At 44.9% G+C, this 21,402-nt stretch overlaps 1 protein-coding gene across 1 annotated transcript; it reads left to right on the top strand.

Moving 5' to 3' along the window:
* The first annotated feature begins 1,229 nt into the window (after positions 1 to 1,229).
* LOC104048780 (atrial natriuretic peptide receptor 2) lies at positions 1,230 to 19,509 on the top strand. The gene is made up of 8 exons (XM_064470575.1): positions 1,230 to 1,655; positions 3,167 to 3,301; positions 3,546 to 3,720; positions 4,163 to 4,261; positions 5,054 to 5,145; positions 5,676 to 5,813; positions 19,223 to 19,316; positions 19,406 to 19,509. Exons 1-8 carry the CDS (start codon positions 1,230 to 1,232, stop codon positions 19,507 to 19,509), a joined length of 1,263 nt encoding a protein of 420 aa, XP_064326645.1.
* The last annotated feature ends 1,893 nt before the right edge of the window (positions 19,510 to 21,402 follow it).

Genomic DNA, 21,402 nt, shown 5'->3' with positions numbered 1-21,402 from the left:
AACAAAACTGAAATGTCATTCATTTTCCTTTTGAAATATTCAGACAATATTGTGGAAATATATGAGTTCATTTGAACATATCAACACAAATTATGAATCATCTGGAAATTCTTATTAAGAACAAATTCTGAAAGTTTGATTAAGAAAAATTCTACAGTTCCAGTTTGCGACCACTCTAATAAGTAACCCATCTTTTCACGGGCTTAAGATTTGGATAGAAGCACCATGGAGAATAAAACCTACAGCAAATTATTTTATTAGTCTTAATACCTACAGAAAAAATGTATGATTTAATTCATGGTTTTGCAGCTCTGAGTGTGTCATGGAAACAGTGTCTTTACTACACCTTTTCTTTTAAAATAAAACGTCAGGTGGAACAAAACATAATAAAATACATCTTTCAGTAACATTCAGCTAATGCATGATCCCTGTACTTTGCTTCAGGAAGCGTGCCAATTGTTTAATGTCACTTCTAGCTCCAGTTATATTTTCAGGAGCTGCAAGAAACACCCCAGGGATCGGACACCGCCACTTTTTTTTTTTCCTTTCTTTTTTTTTTTAGGTGTTTTCCCTCCTCCAATGCTGGTGGTAGAACAACAGTTCGCAGAATTTTGACAGCATGCATGGTGTCCCTCTGCAGCCTCCTTGGAGCCATTTCTTTTGATTTGAGCAACAGCTTGGAAATATGGAGAAACACAGGGAAAGCCCTTCAGGAACTTGTCTCCTGTGAAAACCTTTGGGCTGTTCGCTTCATCTATCTCCTGCAAGAAGAAAGGCACAGCTGGCTGCTCCCAGCAGCAGACAAGAAGAGATCATTTTGTGCTCATCTATTGGGGAATTTAAACTCCCTCTGTAAGGCAAGTGAAGCAGAACTGTATTGTGAGAATTGCCAGTGCAAGAAGGAGAAAACCTCCATTTGTAGATTTTACATCACCGACATGAGACAAAAATTAAACAGCACAGGGGATGCTGAAGCCAGCCAGGTGCTATCCAGAGTGATTTCTGAACTGCTGGAGCATTTCAGTAGTCCCCGTGAAGACCTCAAAGCTATGAGATACAACCCTGACTGGGCAGACGTAGTAGCTTTTAAACTCATCCTTCAAATAAGGGAAGCCATGCTTAAAGCTCATTTAATGCCAGCATCTACAAGCTTTCAAACAACATTGCATCATTTTTTTGCCATTCTGAACTATGCTATCTTCTCATCAGAGAGTGTACGTAAGTGCTGGATGGATAACGGCAATCTATCGCTTCATTTCACCCACTACGAAGGAGTCTCTTTTTTCATCCCGTTCCTGGGCTCGGATGAATTTGTGTCCACCGACGCCTTGGCAAAGAGACTGCATTACGTACAGAGCTGCCTGCTGCAGACGGGACGGGAAAAGCTCATCAAGAAGTCTAAAGAAATTCTGTCCACAATGAGCCTTAAGATTGGTCTGTTAGTGATAGCCTGCCTCCTTTACCCCATAGTCCTGATGTCCTTCAAGCAAATGACAGATTGGATACACAATTATGCCAGGAACCTCAAGGAAAAGACAGAGGACTTGAAAAGGGAGAGGCAGCTAGCTGAGGACCTCTTACACCAGATGTTGCCAAAATCTGTGGCCAAGCAGCTAAGGAAATGCCAAAAAGTCGAGGCAGAAAACTATGATCAGGTTAGCAAACAGAGAGGATGCTGTCACCAGGGATAGACAAGTATTTACCTAAAAAAGCACCTACCTTGCCACCATTTTGGGGAACCTGGCTTTGCGCCTGTAGATGAGCGCGGATGGAAATCCAAATATTCACGATGGGTTTTGCAAAGAGCTGTGCGATGTGCCACAAAGCACTTAGGCTGATGGGGAAGGAAGAAGAGCTGAAATTGCCAGAAGGGTAGCTTTAGATGTCAGAGATCCTATATGGGCAAATTGTCGTCTTTGGCTTTAAGAGCCAGCCAGCATCACAAGCACATAAGAGCAAGAACAGAGTTTCCTCCTTGTAAAATGGGAAGAATCACAAAAAAACAATGTAGGACAAATCCTGTCTGTACTTGCCAGTATGATTCCTTAAAGAAAACTCAAAGGATGGCATGGGACTTAGAGAAGGACGGATGATCTCGTAGCCTGAAGTGTGTAACTGTAATGAAGGCTGTCGACGTAAAAACAAGGGCAGAGTTTGGCCAAGCACCCATTTATGTGCAGCTCTGCCTCGCAGCGTGCATGCTGCTGTCAATGCTGAATTTAGCAGCTGTGCTGCACAGCCCACAGCCCAAATCCCCATGCTAAAGTAATTGCAATCCTATTCACTTTTTTTTCCCCCTGGACGCTCCGTTACTTTCAGCTGTGAAACACAATAATAAATCTTTGCATTTAATTCTTAGGTGTCATTATCAGAACAGCAACCTGTAATTGCACAATTAATTATAATTAACTATAGTCATGACATCAAAAGTAGCTGAACCAAGGCAGGGAGTGAAAAGGTGGCTCTTCTGGATTAATTGGTATTACCAAGGATGAATAAAAGAACAATTTCAGTTTAAACACTGACAAAGTTCAGGCAGCACAGAGAAGAAACACTTAATTCTTTGCTAACAGCTATATTACACTTTTCCCTTCCTCAATTCAGTTATTACGGTTTCTGTGGTCTTTCTTTTATAAATTTGATTTTTAAAAAAATTAATTTCTCTGTAAATTACTTGATCATAACAAAGATGAACATAATTTGAAGAGAAACAAAATCCAATTAATATTTCCTAATTCAACAGAAGCAGAGAGAGCAGTTGGGTTTTTATTTCACACTTTGTTCAGATAACCTAGTTTTGATCTCTACCACAGGTTAAATCGCTTTAAAAGAAAAATCAGGCCCTATTTCTATAAGAAGCCTGTGATCACTGCTTGCAAGATTCCAAGCATTTGAATTCCAGTCTCCCATCTAGCACGAGGTATTCAAGAGAAGCACAGATGATAAACTTTGGAGATAAATGTAATTTTGTCCGTCAAAGTAATAAGAGCAATTCAGAGCCAGAGCTTTTTAATTCAGGATCGTGTCTATTCCGTTCTCCAACACGGGTTCTGCGTGCAGCCTGTGCCTCAGGCTCTTCTGCTCAGAATTTCACAAATCCCCAAACTCTTCAAAGCCACTGTTGCCTGGAGACCTTGGCTTCACTCTCTCCTTCTCCCTGTGACAGGTGACTATCTTCTTCTCAGACATCGTGGGGTTCACAAGCATTGCTGCCTCCTGTACTCCCTTGCAAGTTGTTGAGATGCTCAACAATCTGTATGTCTGCTTTGACACCAGGATTGAGTCTTACGACGTTTACAAGGTGAGTACAATCCTGCAGGCAAGGAACCTGGAAGTTGCTGGAATCTTACTTACTGTGTTCCCTAGTGAATACCAAATAACCAGGCCAGCTGGGCAAAAGCCATGAAATCCAAGACCTGCCGTCACACAGGGACTACACCGCAGCTTGGCAAGTGGTGGACAGCTGAGATATATTTTATTCTGGTCTGCTTTTGAAAGAAAAGCTTGGTGCCTGCCAGTTAGTGACACATACCCCTTCCCATCAGGTGGAAACCATTGGTGATGCCTACATGGTAGTGAGCGGCCTGCCAGAGAGGAATGGCACCAAACACGCTGACGAGATTGCCAAAATGTCTCTGGATCTGGTGGCAGCAGTTCGTCAGGTTGTAATCCCTCATATGCCAATGGGCAAACTGCAGCTGCGGGCTGGGATACACACAGGTATGTGGGCTGAGGTGGAAGCACGAGAAAAAGAGAATAGGACACAGTCTAGCTGCGTGAGGAGAAAAGCATTTGGCATTTCTGTACAATCCATTGACTCTCTGCAGGACCCCAGGATGAATATTTCTGCTGGTTCCACCAGTAACAGTGGGGTGAAATGACTTCTGCTTGTATCAGTGTGGAAAGGGCTGTGAAACAATTTAGTATCAGCAAAGTGCAGCTTCCCCTGATATCAGCACCAATAAACTACAACTAATCAAACTGTGACTTCTCTCCTTCAGCAAATACCGTGCAGCCAGGCCCTAGATGCACTGAATATTCCCAATTCCCATTGCTCTCTGAAGATCCAGAGCAACTAGCAAAAGTGTCTGCATTTGGCATGTCCCTGCACTTTTTCCACTTGTTTCTTACTGGGGCGTCTCACTACCTTGTATTTCCTCAGGACCCTGTGTAGCTGGAGTTGTGGGGTACAAAATGCCTCGGTATTGCCTTTTTGGGGACACGGTAAACACAGCCTCTCGCATGGAGTCTACCAGCTTGCGTAAGTGAGCCGGGTACAATCTGTGCGTTCCTTATGTGCCAGTCAGGCTCACGCCTGCACTCTGTGTCTTTTAGGTACCGCAGTGAAAGGAAAACCCCTAACAGCCCCTCACATTGCGCATGGCACAGGAGAAGGAGCATTCTCTGCAGCATATCCGTATCTCAGGCTAGAGAACTAATTCCCATAGATCTAAAGAACCAGCACGCGCATGACCTGCAGCCCCCAACTACCCCTGTACTTACACTTGTTAGCAAATAAGCACGAGAAACTCTCGTGTGTTCACGTGGGCAAGTACAGACACATCCCTTATGTCATTTCTGGAAAGCAATAGGAAATAAGAGGAGAGAGAGGGTGACAAAAGCCAAATAGCCCAAGGTAAGCTGAGTTTGATTTTAAGGACTTCAGCACAAAGGCATTAGGTAGAAACACCATGAATACTTAGAGGACAGAGCATGTTTTCTTGGTCCAGCCTTTTACACTGCCTTTGCTACCAATACCACCTATTTTTACGGCTGTACGGGGCTGCTGTGCAGACACCCAGTGCAGCACCAGTCACGTCGGTGGGTCAGTTACCCTGCTGAACCGCTGCTACGTTTTAGCCGACAGCTGTGTACAGTGCCAGAGCCTTCACCTGATGTTTAAGGCAGCTTCCCCTTCTTTGTGCTTCTTCCTCAGCCTGATATTTTCCAAAAAGGGTGTGGAAACACTGGGCTAATAAATGCAGGAGGGCTGGTATGCGGTCTCTGGGAATAAGAGAATCATTAATTTCTAATGCTCTGTTCTGAATCCTAGCGCAGAAGATCCATATCAGTTCTGCTACATATGATGCCCTTCTCACAGATGATGCATATGAAATTGAACTGAGAGGAGACATTGAAGTCAAGGTAACAGCTTTTCTGTAACTTTGCAACAGTAAAGGAGTTTAATGAGATGGGAAGGAGATATGATAGATTTGGCCATTGCTCTTCTGTAAAATGCAAGTAAATTTGTAACTGCAGCCCCAAGGTTCTTTTGTTAATTCAGTTCGAAGTGGCTATACATTACTCCTCCTAACTGACGCAGAAGTGTTACTCTGTGCTTTGAAATACAGCTGCTAAGTCTGCACCGGCATGGAACCACATGAATATGGGTGGAAGTGTTAGGACTCAGTGACACGGACACACAGGTGTGAGGCTGATTTCAAACCCTTGGCAATAGCACCAGTGACCAGCAAGGCCTTTTTCTGAACTGAAAGAACTATTGGCACCCAAACTGCATATAGAATACAATTCTTTCCCAAAACGGCAGCCCCTTACGAGAGAAGGGGAGATAACAGGTGCAGTACAGGCAGGAGCCCTGGCCATAGTGACTCTCTGCTCTGCTTCATATCCCATGGAAATAGCTGCTTTCTGCTCTCTCCTTTTTCTTGTCCCAGGGCAAAGGGAAAATGAAAACCTACTGGCTTCTTGGTAACAAGAACTACAGTGTCCAAAATGACAGCCTGGTGTGTCACTGGAATCCAGCAATCTCCAAGAAAAAGAAGATGGAAAGTAGCCAGGGATCTGTCCGACAAGTAAGGAAGTGAATATTCAGCAGGGTGAGACTTGCTAGATAATGAGCCGCTCACTAAGGGCCAGGACATGCAGAACTTGCATCTTTGGGCTCTGCTGTGTACAAATTCAAGCTCTGATGTGTGTTCCTCTCTGTCAATAGCATAGTGCAGGCGCTGCGGGAGCAGCACTGGCTGAGCAGAGCCCTGCAATGCCCTGGGATGAGCTGAGCCCTGACAGTCATGCTCCAGGGAGTTCCAGACCAGCCTGGACCCCCGAGAGTGCCACCCACGGCACAAGCCAGAAGCCGAGGAACAGCTTTCATCAAAGCTCCCACCAGAGCCTCCAGGAGAACCTCACTTCACTGGGCTCGCCTGCTTTGGGGGAAGGTGACAAAGGTGCCAGTTTAGAACACAGGGCACAGCTTGGAGACCATGTTATTAAAGCAGTGCAGAAAACTGAGTTTCTCCCAGGTTTTGTCTATGAGATATGACAGGATGAGAAACGACTGCACAGCTCCAGGCACACACATTTCTTTTAAATAACATTCTCTTTTTGTTCTTAGTCATAATTCACATTTTTCACTAGTATGCTTACTTTGGAACCTAACAAACCAACAGAAGCTTAGAAAGGTATCTCTAAACAAGGAGAAGCTACAAAAGTACAGGTGAGGTTCCATCAGGAGCAGGAATGGTAGGTTAAAAGATGTACAACAATGAGAGTCCTTTCACTCCCGTAAAGCTATTCTAGATTTAAATTTGTAGGTCACGCAGAATCTAACCATCAAAGCCCAGACATAGCGAGGACACTTTCAGAACCTGAGCCAGCTAATTTCAAGCTAACCTGTACATCTCTCCAGTAAACTATTGCTTGCAAGGCATGTATAACTGTAGATAGTAGGAGAGGGAGCAGTGAGACCCTGATGGAGAAGAGGACAGGGAAATAACTTTTTTTGATCATTGTTTCAGAGATACAAACGAAGCAGGAACAATATGAAATTACTTCTATTAAGTCTCTGCAGCACTTTGTCTTTCCTGCTCTTCTCCTACAGAGGAATCTCCTCTCCATGCGTGTATTTTTCCCCTTATCCAATTGCTAAGGGAGTAAATGGTGAGACAAAGATGCAGTCCAGCTGTACAGAAGGCATTAGAAGGACAAGCTATTTCTCCCATCAAATTGTAATTTGCTTTTCTTTCCTTGTTGAAGGAAAAGACGCCTCTGCAGCGATGAGCAGAGCATAGTAAATTCCTCTTCTATGTATGACTCAGAGAAATCAAAGCAAACTGAATTACTTCCTGATGTTGGCAATAAGTAACTCCACACAGAGTTCAATTCATTTGTCAGTGGGCTGCACACATCAACCCTATCCTGCTAGCCGCCTTCTTTGAGCAACTCCAGAGTGAAGGAACCATCCTGATGGGAACAGAAGCACTAGCGTTGGGGAGAGGGGTTTGGCCTGCCTCCTCTCCCAGTCAACAAGTTCATGTAGAGCATTACTACTGCATAAGAGAGAGATCTCAGCAGATCAAAGTTCTTCTTAAGGGAGGCAAGGCAGTGCTTAATGGTTAAAAAGGCAACAAAAATAAAGGTATGTATTTAAGCGGAAGTCAAGCTTGGAAAGCTGCAATGATCTTTGGGTTTGGGGTTTTTTTTTTTCCTAAAATAAAAGTAGCTTTATGAACGTCAAAGGATGCTGGTCAGGGTATCTCTGTCATTCACCTGGCTAATAAGAACAACTGAAAAACCTCATATAAGTTGTCTCCTTGCAGAATGAAAGCCAAGAGCTGGTCCTTTCAGTCAGCTCAGAGAAAGCCACAGTAGGAGTGTCTGTGTGGCTGTTTGTAAAGCAAGCTTAGCCTGAGGTGATGAGGTCAACTTGCTCTCGAGGGCTGGGGATCTCTGAAGGTCAGCTAAAGAACTACTCAGTCTTGCAGACAAGTAAGCCAAAATTGGAAGCTGAAATATTGATGATAAAGAAAATACGCATGGTTCTACAGGAAAAAGAATGAACCACAGAACTAAATCTATCACTGGTGTCTTATGACTCAAGATCAGGTGTTATTCTAAAAATATATTCACCAGTTCAACTCATGCAGGGTTTTGCTTCAATCATCACAACGGTCACTCCAGTCTCACAACTTATAAAAACCTAACAAGGTATTTTGCCCATCTCAGACACAACTTCCCTTCCGACTTTCCCAGATCTCAGAACTTTTCTACATAGAATATTTACATGGGTGCAAATACAATTTCATTTCTGTTAAAAGATATCTGCAAGCATGTGGTTAAGATTTTACCATTAAGGTAGCTGGTAAGTTGCTCTGATACTTTCACACCAAAGAAAACAATGTAAATCATATAACAGCAAGCTGCATCACAAAGCCACGAGGAATACAAATCAAACACTTCAAAAATATGATTCTTTTTAAAGTCAGCCTCTTGAATCCAAGGGGATGGTGGTGTGTTGGGTTTTTTGATGGTATTACTGGAGATGTGTGGGAGCTGCACAGGCATGCTCATACAGTGTTAAACACACAATCACGTGTACTCAAAACCACATATATAAATCAAGGCTGATGCCCAGTACAGATACTGAAAGGCTGGAATAGTTTCATCTGGTTCCTGCCAGTACTCAGCAAATGGGATCAAATGTGGAAAAACAAACAAACAAAACCAGGAAAGAAGGACAGAGATAAACTGTGTTGAAGCGCCAAGACTTTCAAGTCAGTGAAGGAAAAATGTCTCAGGTGCACATATCCCTTCACAAGCAGGCATGAAAGGAACACCACCGGGGAGAGGGAGAGGGACAGCTGGGTACCGCAGGGCAGTTCAGAGCCACGGGAGCCCCACGCTGTCTCTAATTGTTATGAAAATCCTGGGTCAAGATCAGAGGCAAATTATTTGCATGGAAAATTGAGCCTGTTCTGATCTTCATCTCTTCAGAGGCTTCAGTGTGGATTTTTAATTTAGAAAATAGTAGAAAATGGCCCTGTGTGCTTGATGATAGAAGGCAATTAGTGTTTATTAACGAAACGTGCTTTGGTTCAACTCTGAACAATCCCTCTCCAGAGAGGAAGGAGGAAGGGATGAGCTGCTTTCTATGCATATGGCTGATGCTTTGATATGGTGGCTTGGTTTCCAAAGATTTTTGGGTTGTTTGTGTCTAGCATGCCACAAGGCTTGGAGTGGGTGAAGGCTAAGGCTGTACTAGGTTGGCTGGCCTAACTAAGATGGACTTTTGGTAAGATGAAACATTTTCCAGACTGAAAACTTGGATCTGGATCAGAGTAACACAAAGTCTCAAGTTTACTCTATGATGGGGTAATGGATTTCAACATAGTCAAAGGCACAGGCAAATCCTGTAGGGATAAAAACAGTTGCTATTTTTGAGTTTGATATACAAAGCCAGTTCCTCCACAGCCTTCCCTGAGTATCACTCAAAGGTAACACTTCATTTCCATAAAGTTCATATGGATTATTTTAGCCACCTTGCACCAGTCATACGGCTGAGTTACATGGGATGCAGTCTGGAAAATAAGCTGTCCCGGTCCCCTCAGCAGACCTAGAAACAAGAATCCCTGCCTCCCCCTTCAGCCAGCCTGATCACATTTGAATTCTCACCAGGCCAGAGCAGGGCAGTACAATAATCAGCATTTTCCTAGACCGAACGCCAGGTGTCATTACAGGCCTGCCTGACAAATGGTGCATTCACAGTCCTTTAAGCATCCTTTTGGGCTGCCAAGAGAAGACTGGCGTCTCATTCCACACACACTTTGTCACAAGCAGTGAAAGGAGAAGAGGAGAATGTCATTGAGTTGCCACAGCATTTTCCTCTTGACATGGAGAAGGACAGAGAAGCTAGAAGGGCAAAACAAGGCTTTTAAGACGAGGCATTAAATGGCAACATGCCCATGAAACCAGAGAGCACATAAAAAGGGAGGCAGATTAATAAGATTAAATAGAAAAGAGCACATATCCTGGAGTATTTGTCGGCTTCTAGCTGGTCCCAATTCCCAAACCCACCCTGGCAATGGCTGTTCCCTACTGTCACATATTCCAGGACAGTTGGGATGATCTCCATGGCCCAGATGCAGAAATGGAAACATCTAAAAAAAAGCCAAAACCAAAGGCTGAGCACTTGACTCTGCTAACAACTTGCTCGATGACCTCCAGTAAGTTATACTGTTACTCTGCACTGTTTTTCAGATTGTTAAGAAATTTGTTATTAAAGACGTGTCAAAATGAGAGGGTGGTGGGAAGCTGGAAACAAGAATAGTTCATTGAAATTAATCAGGTTGACAAAGTTCTTGCCAGTGACACTTCAAAGATCCTTGGTGATACTGCTAGAGAAAGAGAGCAAAAGCTATCCCATACCGCGCAGTAGTTGGGGTGATTCAGGTGCTCACCCAGAATAGAGAAGTCCTGTCCCCCAGGTCCCTTCTGTGCTTCCACCAATGTGCTGGCGTACTCCCAGCTCCTGCTGGGAGCCTCAGCACATGAAGCCCTGCTGCCACTTTTGTTCTCATCCATTAAAGCCCAGCTGGAGCCAGGTGCCAGGTGTTTGGCCTTTAGAGTAGTCAGTAACATCAGCCGCTTTGCACTCACCTTATGTGAGCCAACAGTATTTTTAGGCCTCAGCTGAATGATGGCAAGCTGGGAAGCTCCCCTGGCTAATAGTCTCTCACCCGCAGAGGCTAGGCCACATACCCCATGACCCTGGCAAACCCCAGGGTGACAACTCAGGGGCTGTTGTTCTTTGTCTCATGTTCCTGCTTTCAGTACTGCTCAGAAAAGGCCCCATGGACAAGTCAGCCTGGGATCCAGTTGTATCCCCAAGGCCTTTTTGCCTTTTCCTATTTATCCTTCAGACATGCTGCACTGGAGACTGCAGGGAGTCCATTAGCTGATCAACTGACCTGCAGATACAAGGAGCTGCTTAATTAGCAGGTCTAAGGCATGTAAGGCGCGTGTGTGTCACTCCCAAGAGAGCAACATAAAGACAACAGCTGCCTGAAAACACTTTTTCCTTTCCTATTTAGAGAGTTCTTTAAAGACGTGGCTTTTTACTCTCTGCTAATTAAAAACAGCAGTTCAGGCTTGCATTGATCTTTCAGTACAAGAGCTCGTATATTCAAGCTCACGGAAACAGCAAAAGGCAGGAGCATAAAAGCCCAGTGATTTTGTGAAGTTTGTGCTCTTTGTCCTTATCTCACAATAATTCCTAATTCTTCTATAAGTGCTTTTTACTTGTTCTGAGAGCAGGTCACTGCTGCACATGCCTTTCAAGGGCAGCATAGAGATACAAACTGACTTTGCTGCGGGATCAGAACCAGTTTATTGACTCCTAGGCCAGCGCTCATCTAGTTAGGCCCCAAAAAGAAAGGATGGCGATTAGAGCAATTGTCCTAGGCAAACCACAGAGGACACCGAGTAAGTCCATTCACTATACTTTTAAATGTCACATCTGGCTGCAGCCAGTCCAGAAAACAACAAGTTCTTTCCATTGCGGAGTCCTTGAAATACAGAACAGCTCATCCAGATTGGACCAGATCCATACAACTTTGTGATGTGCCATCACCTGAGTTTCTGCCTCTCTGGAACATTCCTGGCTCAGCTCAGTGTGGGTCTAGCAGAGACAGCAGTTTCCCACTGCATTGCTCAGGATTTCTTACTGCCCAAATTTAGGCTGACAGAGGCCTTAGCTGTGGACCTTACGGACGAGGGATTTTGTTTTTAAACTCTCGAGAACATGCACAAGGCAGGAGAGAGTCAGAGTCTATTTCAGGAAGGTGTTTGTGGCAGTCAGGCTAAAATTAGACCATTTGTTCCTAAAAAGACCGTGCAGGACGACAAAGATTTGGCAAGAGGCTCTTCAGTTGGGAATGTGACACAGGAAGCGCCTACACGGCTGTTGGCAGTGATGTCACCTGGCTGCCCAACGGCGCAGCGCTGCGCCGTGCTGTGGGGTCCTGGGAAGCTCCGAGAGCAAGCACTGGAACTTGTTCAAGCCACTCTGTATCTGCAGGCGGCTGAGTGCAGAGCAGGGTGCCAGGCAGAAGTGTCGACAGGCTCCACCGCTTAACGCTCCCCGATAAGGGAATCTGTAGCCATGACAGAGAACTGTTATTCTTGCACTATTTGTGATGGGCTCTTCAGCGAAGTATCAGTCCCCTCTTCCTGTCATGCCCCACTCCTCTTGCTGCTCCAGGAATTCCTGCCTTCTGGGCTTTCTGCCTTCCACACATGGCTCACCAACACTTGTGCTTCGCAGCCTCAAGCTGTCAGGATCATTAGGGAACAAATCAGTGGGCACTGGTCCTAGAAGCTCAGCCTGGAGGCACAGGACATTTTGTTGTCTCAATGAAGGTACTTGCTTTGAAGCTAAGTTAAGGGGTACCAAATCAAGCTCTCAGACCTGTGTAAGTAGGGATCTGTTTTGAGGTTTAAAGTACAGTAGTAGAACGATTAGAGATGTGCAAAAAATAGCTCTGTAGAGCCATGCCGTGTTACAGTTAGGAGGTATAGAAGTTTTAAATGCAGCCTCTCTGGTCATCAGGCAAATACTAAGTATCTGCAAAAGCTCTCGTTCATTCTTGCCTCTGCGATTGCAAAGCTGTACAGACAACAACCTAGTTTAATAACACCCATGTGAAAGAGGGGAGCATCATACCCACTTTGTGCAGGGGGGAAATACAGAGACAACAGTTGCTTAGACTGCAGGCAAGACCATGAAAGTGATGTGCATTTCCACTTCTCAGAGCAACACTTTAATCACTGGCCAATCCTGTGTCCCATAAAATTACAGGAGAAAAGATCCAAAAGCAGCTAAGTCATAGTCCAAATCATCCTGCTCTCAATGCTCGACACACAGAAACAAGGAGAGAACTACGGAGAGAGAGAAATGTGCTCTAGCAGTTTGGAGAGCAGATTATTTACAAAACCGGCAGGAAAGCAGCATGAGATCTGTCTGCGAGTCAGGTCTGTTTGAACTTTAATGAAAGCCTGTGGGCAAGATGAGACTGACATGACCCAGCCCGAAGGTTTGTCTTGGCTCTGACTTTGGTGATAAGCCCCATGGCTGTTGGAACCTTGGACCAAAACAAGCCCTCAGCGTTGTAATCCACTAAGCAAGACCTCAGAGATAATTTATCTTACAAACCCCCACACCTTTTTTTTTTTTAACTGACTAATCCCCTTCTAGTTTACATCAGTTCAAAAATAGAAATTATTTGGTCTATGAACCAATACTTACAATGATTTCTTTTTGCAAAAAAACCCATTAAATTTTCTAGAAAATGTAGATTTCTGGTTTTCTCCTATTACCACCTTCCTTCCCTTCCACCCCCAAACAGCTGTAGCCATTTATACACACATGTGTCTTTCCTCACTGGTAGTTTTGATGTGTCTAGAGGGAATTATTGTTCTAGCTGTGGTTAGAGATTGGGACCCAGAATTAATTTTAAGCCTCCTAGAGTTAAAGAAAGGTCAGATTCAGAGCAGCCTAGTTGTTCAGGCCCATATCCCCTTTAGTCCTTATTGTCTAAGGGCAGCTCTAACTTATTAGCATGTCATCTAGTGGATTTGCACCCTAGTTCACCTCTGCCTCTCACAAGCCATCTCTCTGCACTAAAATATCATCATGTGCTAAAGTGTCAAAGATCTCCTCGTCCTATTACAGTTGTCAGGTGCATCTGACCTATCTGGGCTAAAGAATGTTGCTGTATCATATCCCTCCTCTCTTCCATCCATTCTTCCCATGGCCAATATTTTAGGCCTTCTCGGTCATTTCCTGATCTGCTCTGGCCCGAGATATGATGTCATGGCTCACAATGGTCTTCACACTTCAACACTAGGCAAAAAATGTGCTGTTATCCTCAGGGAGGTGACATGGTAAAACAAATCCTCTTGGTCAAACAATGCAGAAGTTATGTGAAGAATCTCCAGTGGGCAAGGGACGCTAAGAGCATTCTCTGCCTCCAAGGTTGTGTGGCATCTATCAGCTGTGCAAAGAGGAACCATACTAGCGTGTCGGTTTTAATTAAACAGTTAAGCGTTTACAGCATAGTCACCTGGGCACAAGATAGGTTTTTTTAAAATGATGGGTTCTGAGTGCTCAGACGAAGACCCTTTGGAGGGTTCTCCCATGTTTCAGAAAAACCTATTTCCTGTAAAAAGGACTAGTAATATGTCCAACTCAGATGGATCATGCGGCTGTGTTCTTACCCTACCTGTCCATTACTGCTTACTATTGCATAGCTTTCCCATCCAGCTTTCAAAGCAGATCAGGAGGAGACCAGACTTGGGGGAGAAAGTATGTGGATACAGAGAAGAAATTGCTCCCAGATCAGGAAGTTGAGATAGACACAGATCAAACTTACTCTTGGACATCCTACTCACCACAGTAGGGCACAGCACTGTAAGCAGGGTGTTAAAATTCAGGCTTAAAGGTGGCATCTAGGGTCCCCTTTTAACAGGCCATGAAGCTAAATCACTAACAGGAAAGCAAGTCCAACATTCCCTGTAGACTACTGGGCATGCAGAGACATACTGCACAACCCCTCCATGTGCAGCTGCTACTCAAGCCTGACTGCTCCGCTGAGTGCAAGCAAACTGTGTGTAAAAATGCTATTTGCTGACTCGCCCACGTGAAGCTGTCTGTGCACACAGAGCTGTACGCCAAATTCTTTTTTTATTCGTGCAAATGGCCAAAACCTTCCCTACATCAATAGAGCTGTAGCATTTTATGACAGTAAAGAATCTAGCCCTATATAGGTTGAAAATCCTTCAAGATCTGGACTGAAACACCTAGAGGGAGAGAGAACTGAAGCTCTGTGTGTTCAGCTGATCAACAGTGACCCGTCTCATGGATTCTCAATCTGGTTAACAGTTATATTAACCGAAGTAGTAACCTTACCTCTCCAATCACTTAGTGAAGAGAGGACCTCCAGCTTGGTGAAAAATCACGTTCATTCCCCTGTCCATATAAGCCCATTGGAAGTGTGGGTATGATACAACTTGCCTTTATAAGGAGCACTCTTCTGTAAGCTGAAGCTGACACCATAAATGTAGGAGGAAACCTTTGAACTCCATATTGTCCTCATCCTGAAGCTAGGTTTAAAGTCTGGTTTTGCAGTGATTAAACTATTTTGGTTAGAGGAATGATTCTTTTACCCCTTGGCATAGCCCCAGGGGTTGCAGCTTTCCATCAGCATTGAGTTGCTTAACACAGCTGTCTTTTGTTCCTATAAATTAATTAAATGAAATCTTGTAATTCCAGAATAACTCTGTCCAGCCCATAGCCACTAAACATTTGACTCAAAATTAACTTTTACAGGGGGAGGGACTCTAAGTAACTTGGAGTGAAATCATTGCTTTCCTCAGAACCCACATGCAGATTTAACTGCCTTCCCCAACCTCTGTCATTTCAGACAGTGCATTTGGTGTTTGCATTCACACGAGGAAGCAACCCTGCTACAGTACATCCCCTAACTCACACCGCAAGCCCTGACATACAGCTAGATCACCCATTTCTCTTTTGTCCAGACAGCAACGGCCAGACAGTGCATCCCAAGGGGAAGCGGCTGCATCCAAACTCAGGGTGCCAATCCTCAGTGACAAATCTGTTCCAACCACCAATATTTCCTCTAGCCACCACAATGTCACCACAAGGGCACATGGAGCAACGCAGCCCCTGGGGACTCTGTAGACCAAGGCATACAGTCTGATACCCCTGTGCTGAGGCTTTGTAGCAAGTGACTAGTGGGAAAGGCAGGACCATGGGGTGCCTAATGTGACAGGGGAGGTGTGAATGTGGTGCTGACAGTGGAGTTTATCTCAAGCATGAACACAGGCTCCAGCCCTGTAGCCTGAGCACCTTATCGTAGCTTTAGAAGTGTTAGTTTTTGAAAAGCTACTTGCCCATCTCGCTGTGCTGACAAGCAACAGCTAAAATATCCTGCCCCGCTGGCCCATGGCCATGCTGTCCTCCACCACAAAAGGATGTAGCTATTTCCAGAAGTTTGGCGAATACTGAGAGTATTTTCTGGGAAAACAAACAAGGGTTGTCAAATCAAGAACAGTGGGTGATAAGAGTCACCATAGCTACACTGAGTTACTAAGAAAGAGCAGCCTAGCTAAGCTCTGGACGAGGCTGCATTCCTCCCACTGCAGCTCACCCAGCCAAGGTAGGAAGGAGCTCTCTTCCTGTTCACACGTAGCCTAACGTGCATCCACTGCAGACTTCCAGGATGGCCTTCCTGGCGCAACCAACTGCTTGCCACACTGTGACATGAAGGATTTGCCTTCTAATCCTAACGAGCAAACGTGGGCACATGCAAGTACCCAATTGTACCTGAAGTGATGAGAAGCATCGATGAAGAGGACTGTAAACGTAAGCAGGAAGAAGAATGGTACACACATGAATTCTCTGCCAAACAAAAATCGAGGCAGTTTACCTCCCTGTTCTCAAAAAGCAGTGCCCTGCCTACACAACTCTCTAGTCAGGAAAGTCCACGGGTCTGAGACGTGTCAAAACTAATTGGGAACCTGCTCTGGGAATACAAAACTGAGGTTATGCACAGCGCCACTCTCTCACAGGCTGAAAAAAAATCTACAGTGTTTAGTGGAGGACAGGCTTTATGTAATGGCTACATTTTTAGTTAGTCAAGTTATTCTTAGGTTCATCACCAGTCCATTAGGGGAGGGAGAGGGGAAGTAAACAACCACAGCAACTTCTAGGACGGGTGCCATTTCATTCCTGTAGCTGCTTGGCCATTTCTAGAAATGGCTTCTCCTTTTGCCCTCTCTGTTGACAAATGGCATGCAGCAATAAATAGGACAATGGAACCGCGTGACCTCTTGCTCCTTTATTTGGCTTCTTGGCTAGCAAACCTTCTAGATCAATGGGCACTGCTGACACCGCTCCCACCTATTCCAGGAGGCACTAGGTTGCAAAGAAAAACCTGGCAAATGTTACCCCAGACAAAACGCTTAAGAAATGTCCTCACCACTCCCGTCTCTTCTTACAGAAACTTACATTCTGCAAGATCCATTATAGGACTCCACATCAACACACCTAGTGGTGGATCTAAACTTAGCCACCCACCAGAACATCTGACACTCTGCTGTACACACAAACTTTTAAATATCACGCACACGCATTCATATATCGCACACATACCGTGTGCCTTCCCGGGACATAACCACCGACACGCTCGTACACGGCCACTGGAGTCTAACACCTGCAAAAGACACTCAGCCCCTTCTCGAAAGGTACGTACCGTGTTCTTGAATCAAAGGCTGAAGTGCTCATTTTACCGAAACCTCTCACAGTGTCTGATCGGTTTTCTTTTTTTAAAACCAGAACTTGCTCTAACCGAACTTGGAGGCATATTCTCTGTTCGCCAGAAGAGGTCACCACACACCTCATTAACGACAAAGGCAGCCAACTAGAAGTAAAGAGGCCAGGTGGGGTCTCACAGGAAGGATCTTCTAGTTTTGCTGGGGAAATCTCTCTCAGCTCTAAATAACCGGGAATATGTAATCTCCACGCTGCCCAGGAACCGTTCTTTTTCCTCCTCCTGTTAGAGGTTAGGAACTGCAGGCTAACGTAGCAGCCTTTCTGCTGTCAGATGCTACTTAGCTGTATGCTTCACCGTACAAACAATTTTACGGACTGAGCCCTGACATAGCTCCCACTGAAAGCCCAGTCTTTCTATAGTAAGACAATAATAGTTAGACCAATTAGACCTCAGTTCGAATACCAAAGGTATCTCATACAACACAGAGAATGAAAACCTCAGATTCTGAACAGTTTAGTACAAGATCAGCCTAAGAATTTCTGAGACCCAACTTAAAGATCGGGAGGAAGCAAGACTGGCTGCCACAGGACTAAAGACCTACATGGTTTAAAACCATGCACAGCTAATCCATGTTTTCAGTTGCAGCATGAATACCTGCAACTTGCCTGTGCAGACTTTCCCACCTTTCCAAAACAACTGAGGAGCAAGATGCTCTTCATCTTGCTAGAAATGAAGCTTAGCCAAAAATATAGTTTCAGGTGAGGATTTGTGGAACATGAGTACTTCCTTAAGCCTCTACCTCTCACCAGCCACTGACCAGAAGTCTTGCGCCACTGCTCTGAACACCTCAGCTTGTTTCCTATTTGTTTCAGGATCCATTTTACTAGGGTCTCCAAAAATCCTCAGTCTTCTTTCAGCTGACCCTACAGCATTTGCCTAGCCTTCACTCCCCGCTTGCTTCTCACATTTACCTAATACAAAACCCCTCCTTTCTTCCCATCATCCTGCCATGATTAATTTGAGAATCTCCTCCAGTACTACAGCCTGTAAGAGCCATCTGTGTTTTTCATACCAGCTCTCCAGCTATTATATATATATCTATAACTTGATCCATTCCCTCTCCATTTTTTCCTTTGAGAGCTGAGGATATCATTTGCTGAAGAGTGCTGAACCACAGGCAGTGGGATTCGGTGTGCTTAAAGTACCTTTGGAAAAGCAGCTTGCCTCTAGATGTCAAAAGAATTTACAGCAAAAGCGTTATAAACATCAGCAAGACTAGCACAGAGCAAAGTCAGGGATGTTTAGCATCAAACCACACAGCGTGGCTGAACCTAAAAGTGCCCTCATGCATGAGGAAAAAGCTCCTTTGGGAAACGAATCATTGAAAGGGGGCCAGGAACATCCGCCAATGAATCAGTGGATGTTGCACTTCTCTCTCTAATGCCATCCAAGTACCAGCACTGGGGGATAATGAGAAAAGTCAGACTCATCTTGGCTGCTACAGCCCAGATACAGAAGTCTCATGGGACTTCTTTGTTTCCAGCCCTCCTGCAGCAGAGATCAGAACTGGGCTCAACTCCTCTCCCAGCAACGCACAGTGAGCACCGAACACACCGAGACAGCCATTTGACTAGCACTGAGCACAAGCTGTAGCTATTTCATCCCCTCCCTCACTGCAGCTTCCCTGCTGGGCTTCATTAACATCAGCAGAATGTGATAAATGTGCCTGACAAACCTAATATTAAAATTTTGCCATCAAAACCCAACACTCCAGAACCACCTACGACCTGCTACTAAACGCCAGCCTGCATTGTCCTCAGGTGGCCTAGGCCCCTTCTTGTCCTGAAAGGCTACAGAGGAAAATATGCCCTCTTCACCCCTGTTGAAGAGATCAGTGAGCATTAGTGAGAGCAGAACAGGTCAGGGAAAGGTAAGGTGCATTCCTGGGACCCCAGACAAGAAAGGTGACAGCCCTGAATCTATCCTCTTCCTGGGCTTTACAGTCCCACAGAAGTTGCTGTTGGACGGGAAGAAGAGGGAGGAAATGTGTGCGATGGGCCACTGTGGGATGAGCAGCCCACGAGGGATGCTCCGAGTCGCCTGATAGCAAAGGTTTGGTTTATTCCCTACAGACGGACTATCACAGACACTGGGGTAAGGACCAAATTGTCATCGCGATTGTGCTGGTGCAGATCCAGTGGATACTGGACGCCAGCTCCACACCCGGTAAGTGAGCTCAACAGTCTCTGTGCCAAGTCCCTTTTCTGCAGAGGGAACCGCTGCTGCAGATCCCTCTGTGCCCCCTCCTGCAACAGGGCCTTGCTGTCAGCTCATAACTCAAGGTGAAGGCAATAAAGTGCCAGAAGAGCAAGCAGAGCACCTGCAGCTCAGTAATTACCAGCCAAGCCTGGGCTCATGACGATGCTGTGCACTGAACCCTGCCTCAGCTCAGCCGCTAGACCACTCAGCAGAGGGCAATGGAGGCAGACAACCAGGCAAAGGATACCACAGCTAAATGTTAATGTCTCATAATGAGGGGCCCTGGTGCCAGCTTCCGTCAAGAACTTGGCGATCCTACTCTGACGAAAGCACTACAAACACGTCACTGCCCTTTCAGCCAGCTGCAGTGAGCCAGCAAATGCTGGCCTGAGCAATTGGGAAGGAGAAGGAGGCTGAAAGGGGTCACTGAGTTAGGAGGAAGGAGGATAATGAGTTACTGCAGCATGCCACATGCTATCAACTTCAGAGCTTGGCCTCCTCACAGCAGCCTGTAGGGATGAGGCAGATATATCCCCAGAGGAAGAGTATGCCCTAACCCTATTCTTTTAATAAGAGACAAGATCTCTGCTGGAACATGAGAAATATCTCAGTAAGCTAGGAAACAATTTTATGTTGGAGATGAGCAACACACACCAACCTGCCGCCTTCTTGATACTTCCTTCTGCCCTATATGGAGGATTTGCCATACAAAGGAACATTCAAATCACTGCAGAAATGGGCACGAAGCCATTTCCTCTCTCCCAAATACTTTCTACTGTCCCCAGGGGTTCCTCCCTTCTTATAGGCTGAAGTTTGTTGTTGAAGCCTCTATCTTAACTGTACCACCCCAATGGCTATTTTTGAAATTGCTGTGAATATTCAGACACTGAGTTCTGATGCTGCTCTGAGCCCTGAGAAGATCCAGAATGTAAAGCAGAGACTTTTGCTGGGTAGCCTTCCGTTTCTAACTACTTTCCACTGTACTGAATCTGATTTGAACCCAGCTGCTGTCGAGATGGACTGAAGCTGTCCTCATTGCCCAGGTTATGCAGCACTCTGTGAAACGTACTCACATTGAGGGCCACTGTTTTGGGAGACGGAACATCCTTTTGCTCTGCTTATGGACAGCATCCAGCTGCAAAGCATAAGGATGAGAGGCAATGACATGAGTTGCAACAAGGAAAATTCCAACTAGACATTAGGAAATCATTGTTTCTTGAAGATTTTCAAGACTCAGTTTGACAAGGCACTGAGCAATTTGATCTAATCTGGCTCTGCTTTTAGCATGAGATTGTACTACAGACCTCCAGAAGTCCTTTCCAACCTTAATTTTTCTGATTTTACCAACATAGTCATAGATGAGGACTGCGCTAGTGTATATATTTCCAACAGTCACCAGAGAGACAATTCACAAGTCAAGTTCAGAGATCTTGAGGTCAAGAAAATTTATTATCCACATATACACAGACTTGTGACAAGCCAATCAAACCAACAAAACAACCCTAGGCTTTTTCAGAGAAGTAACAAGCCTGAAACTGCCCTGACTTTCTCCTACTGTCTTGTTACGCTGCAAAGTACACACCTCAAACCTCCAAAATGATGATTTCATTTTCTAATAAGATTCAGATCAAATGTGCCATCTACAACAAAAAAATCCCCAAAATGTAATAACATCAGACCTCCCTTTCTGTCACAGAGGGGTGTTTATAAGCTGACTCCTCAGAACACCCATTTCTAGAGACACACAACAATTATGTCTTAAACTGATCTGCAATGCACGGGCACATCACAGAATTATTTTTTCCAAGCTTTCAGCACCAACAAGTCTCTCAGCCTTGAAGATCAGATGAAATGTGCTAGATGGTCCTTCATTTCCATTTCCTCCATACAGTTCCAGCTTAACAGCCTTTAAATTTCTCCATCACATGTGCAAAAATGCAGTGAAAGATCAAGTTGTACTATTGCATACTCATGAACATTTCCATTTCTCAGTGGGGCCAAATTTTAAGCCCCTACAAAACACCCAACAGATTTTATTGTTGTTTTTCCCTAC

Source organism: Phalacrocorax carbo, chromosome 20 (assembly GCF_963921805.1).
Source record: "Phalacrocorax carbo chromosome 20, bPhaCar2.1, whole genome shotgun sequence".
NCBI lineage: Eukaryota > Metazoa > Chordata > Aves > Suliformes > Phalacrocoracidae > Phalacrocorax > Phalacrocorax carbo.
Note: the sequence above shows the minus strand (reverse complement) of the source record. Positions and strands in the feature narration are given on the sequence as shown.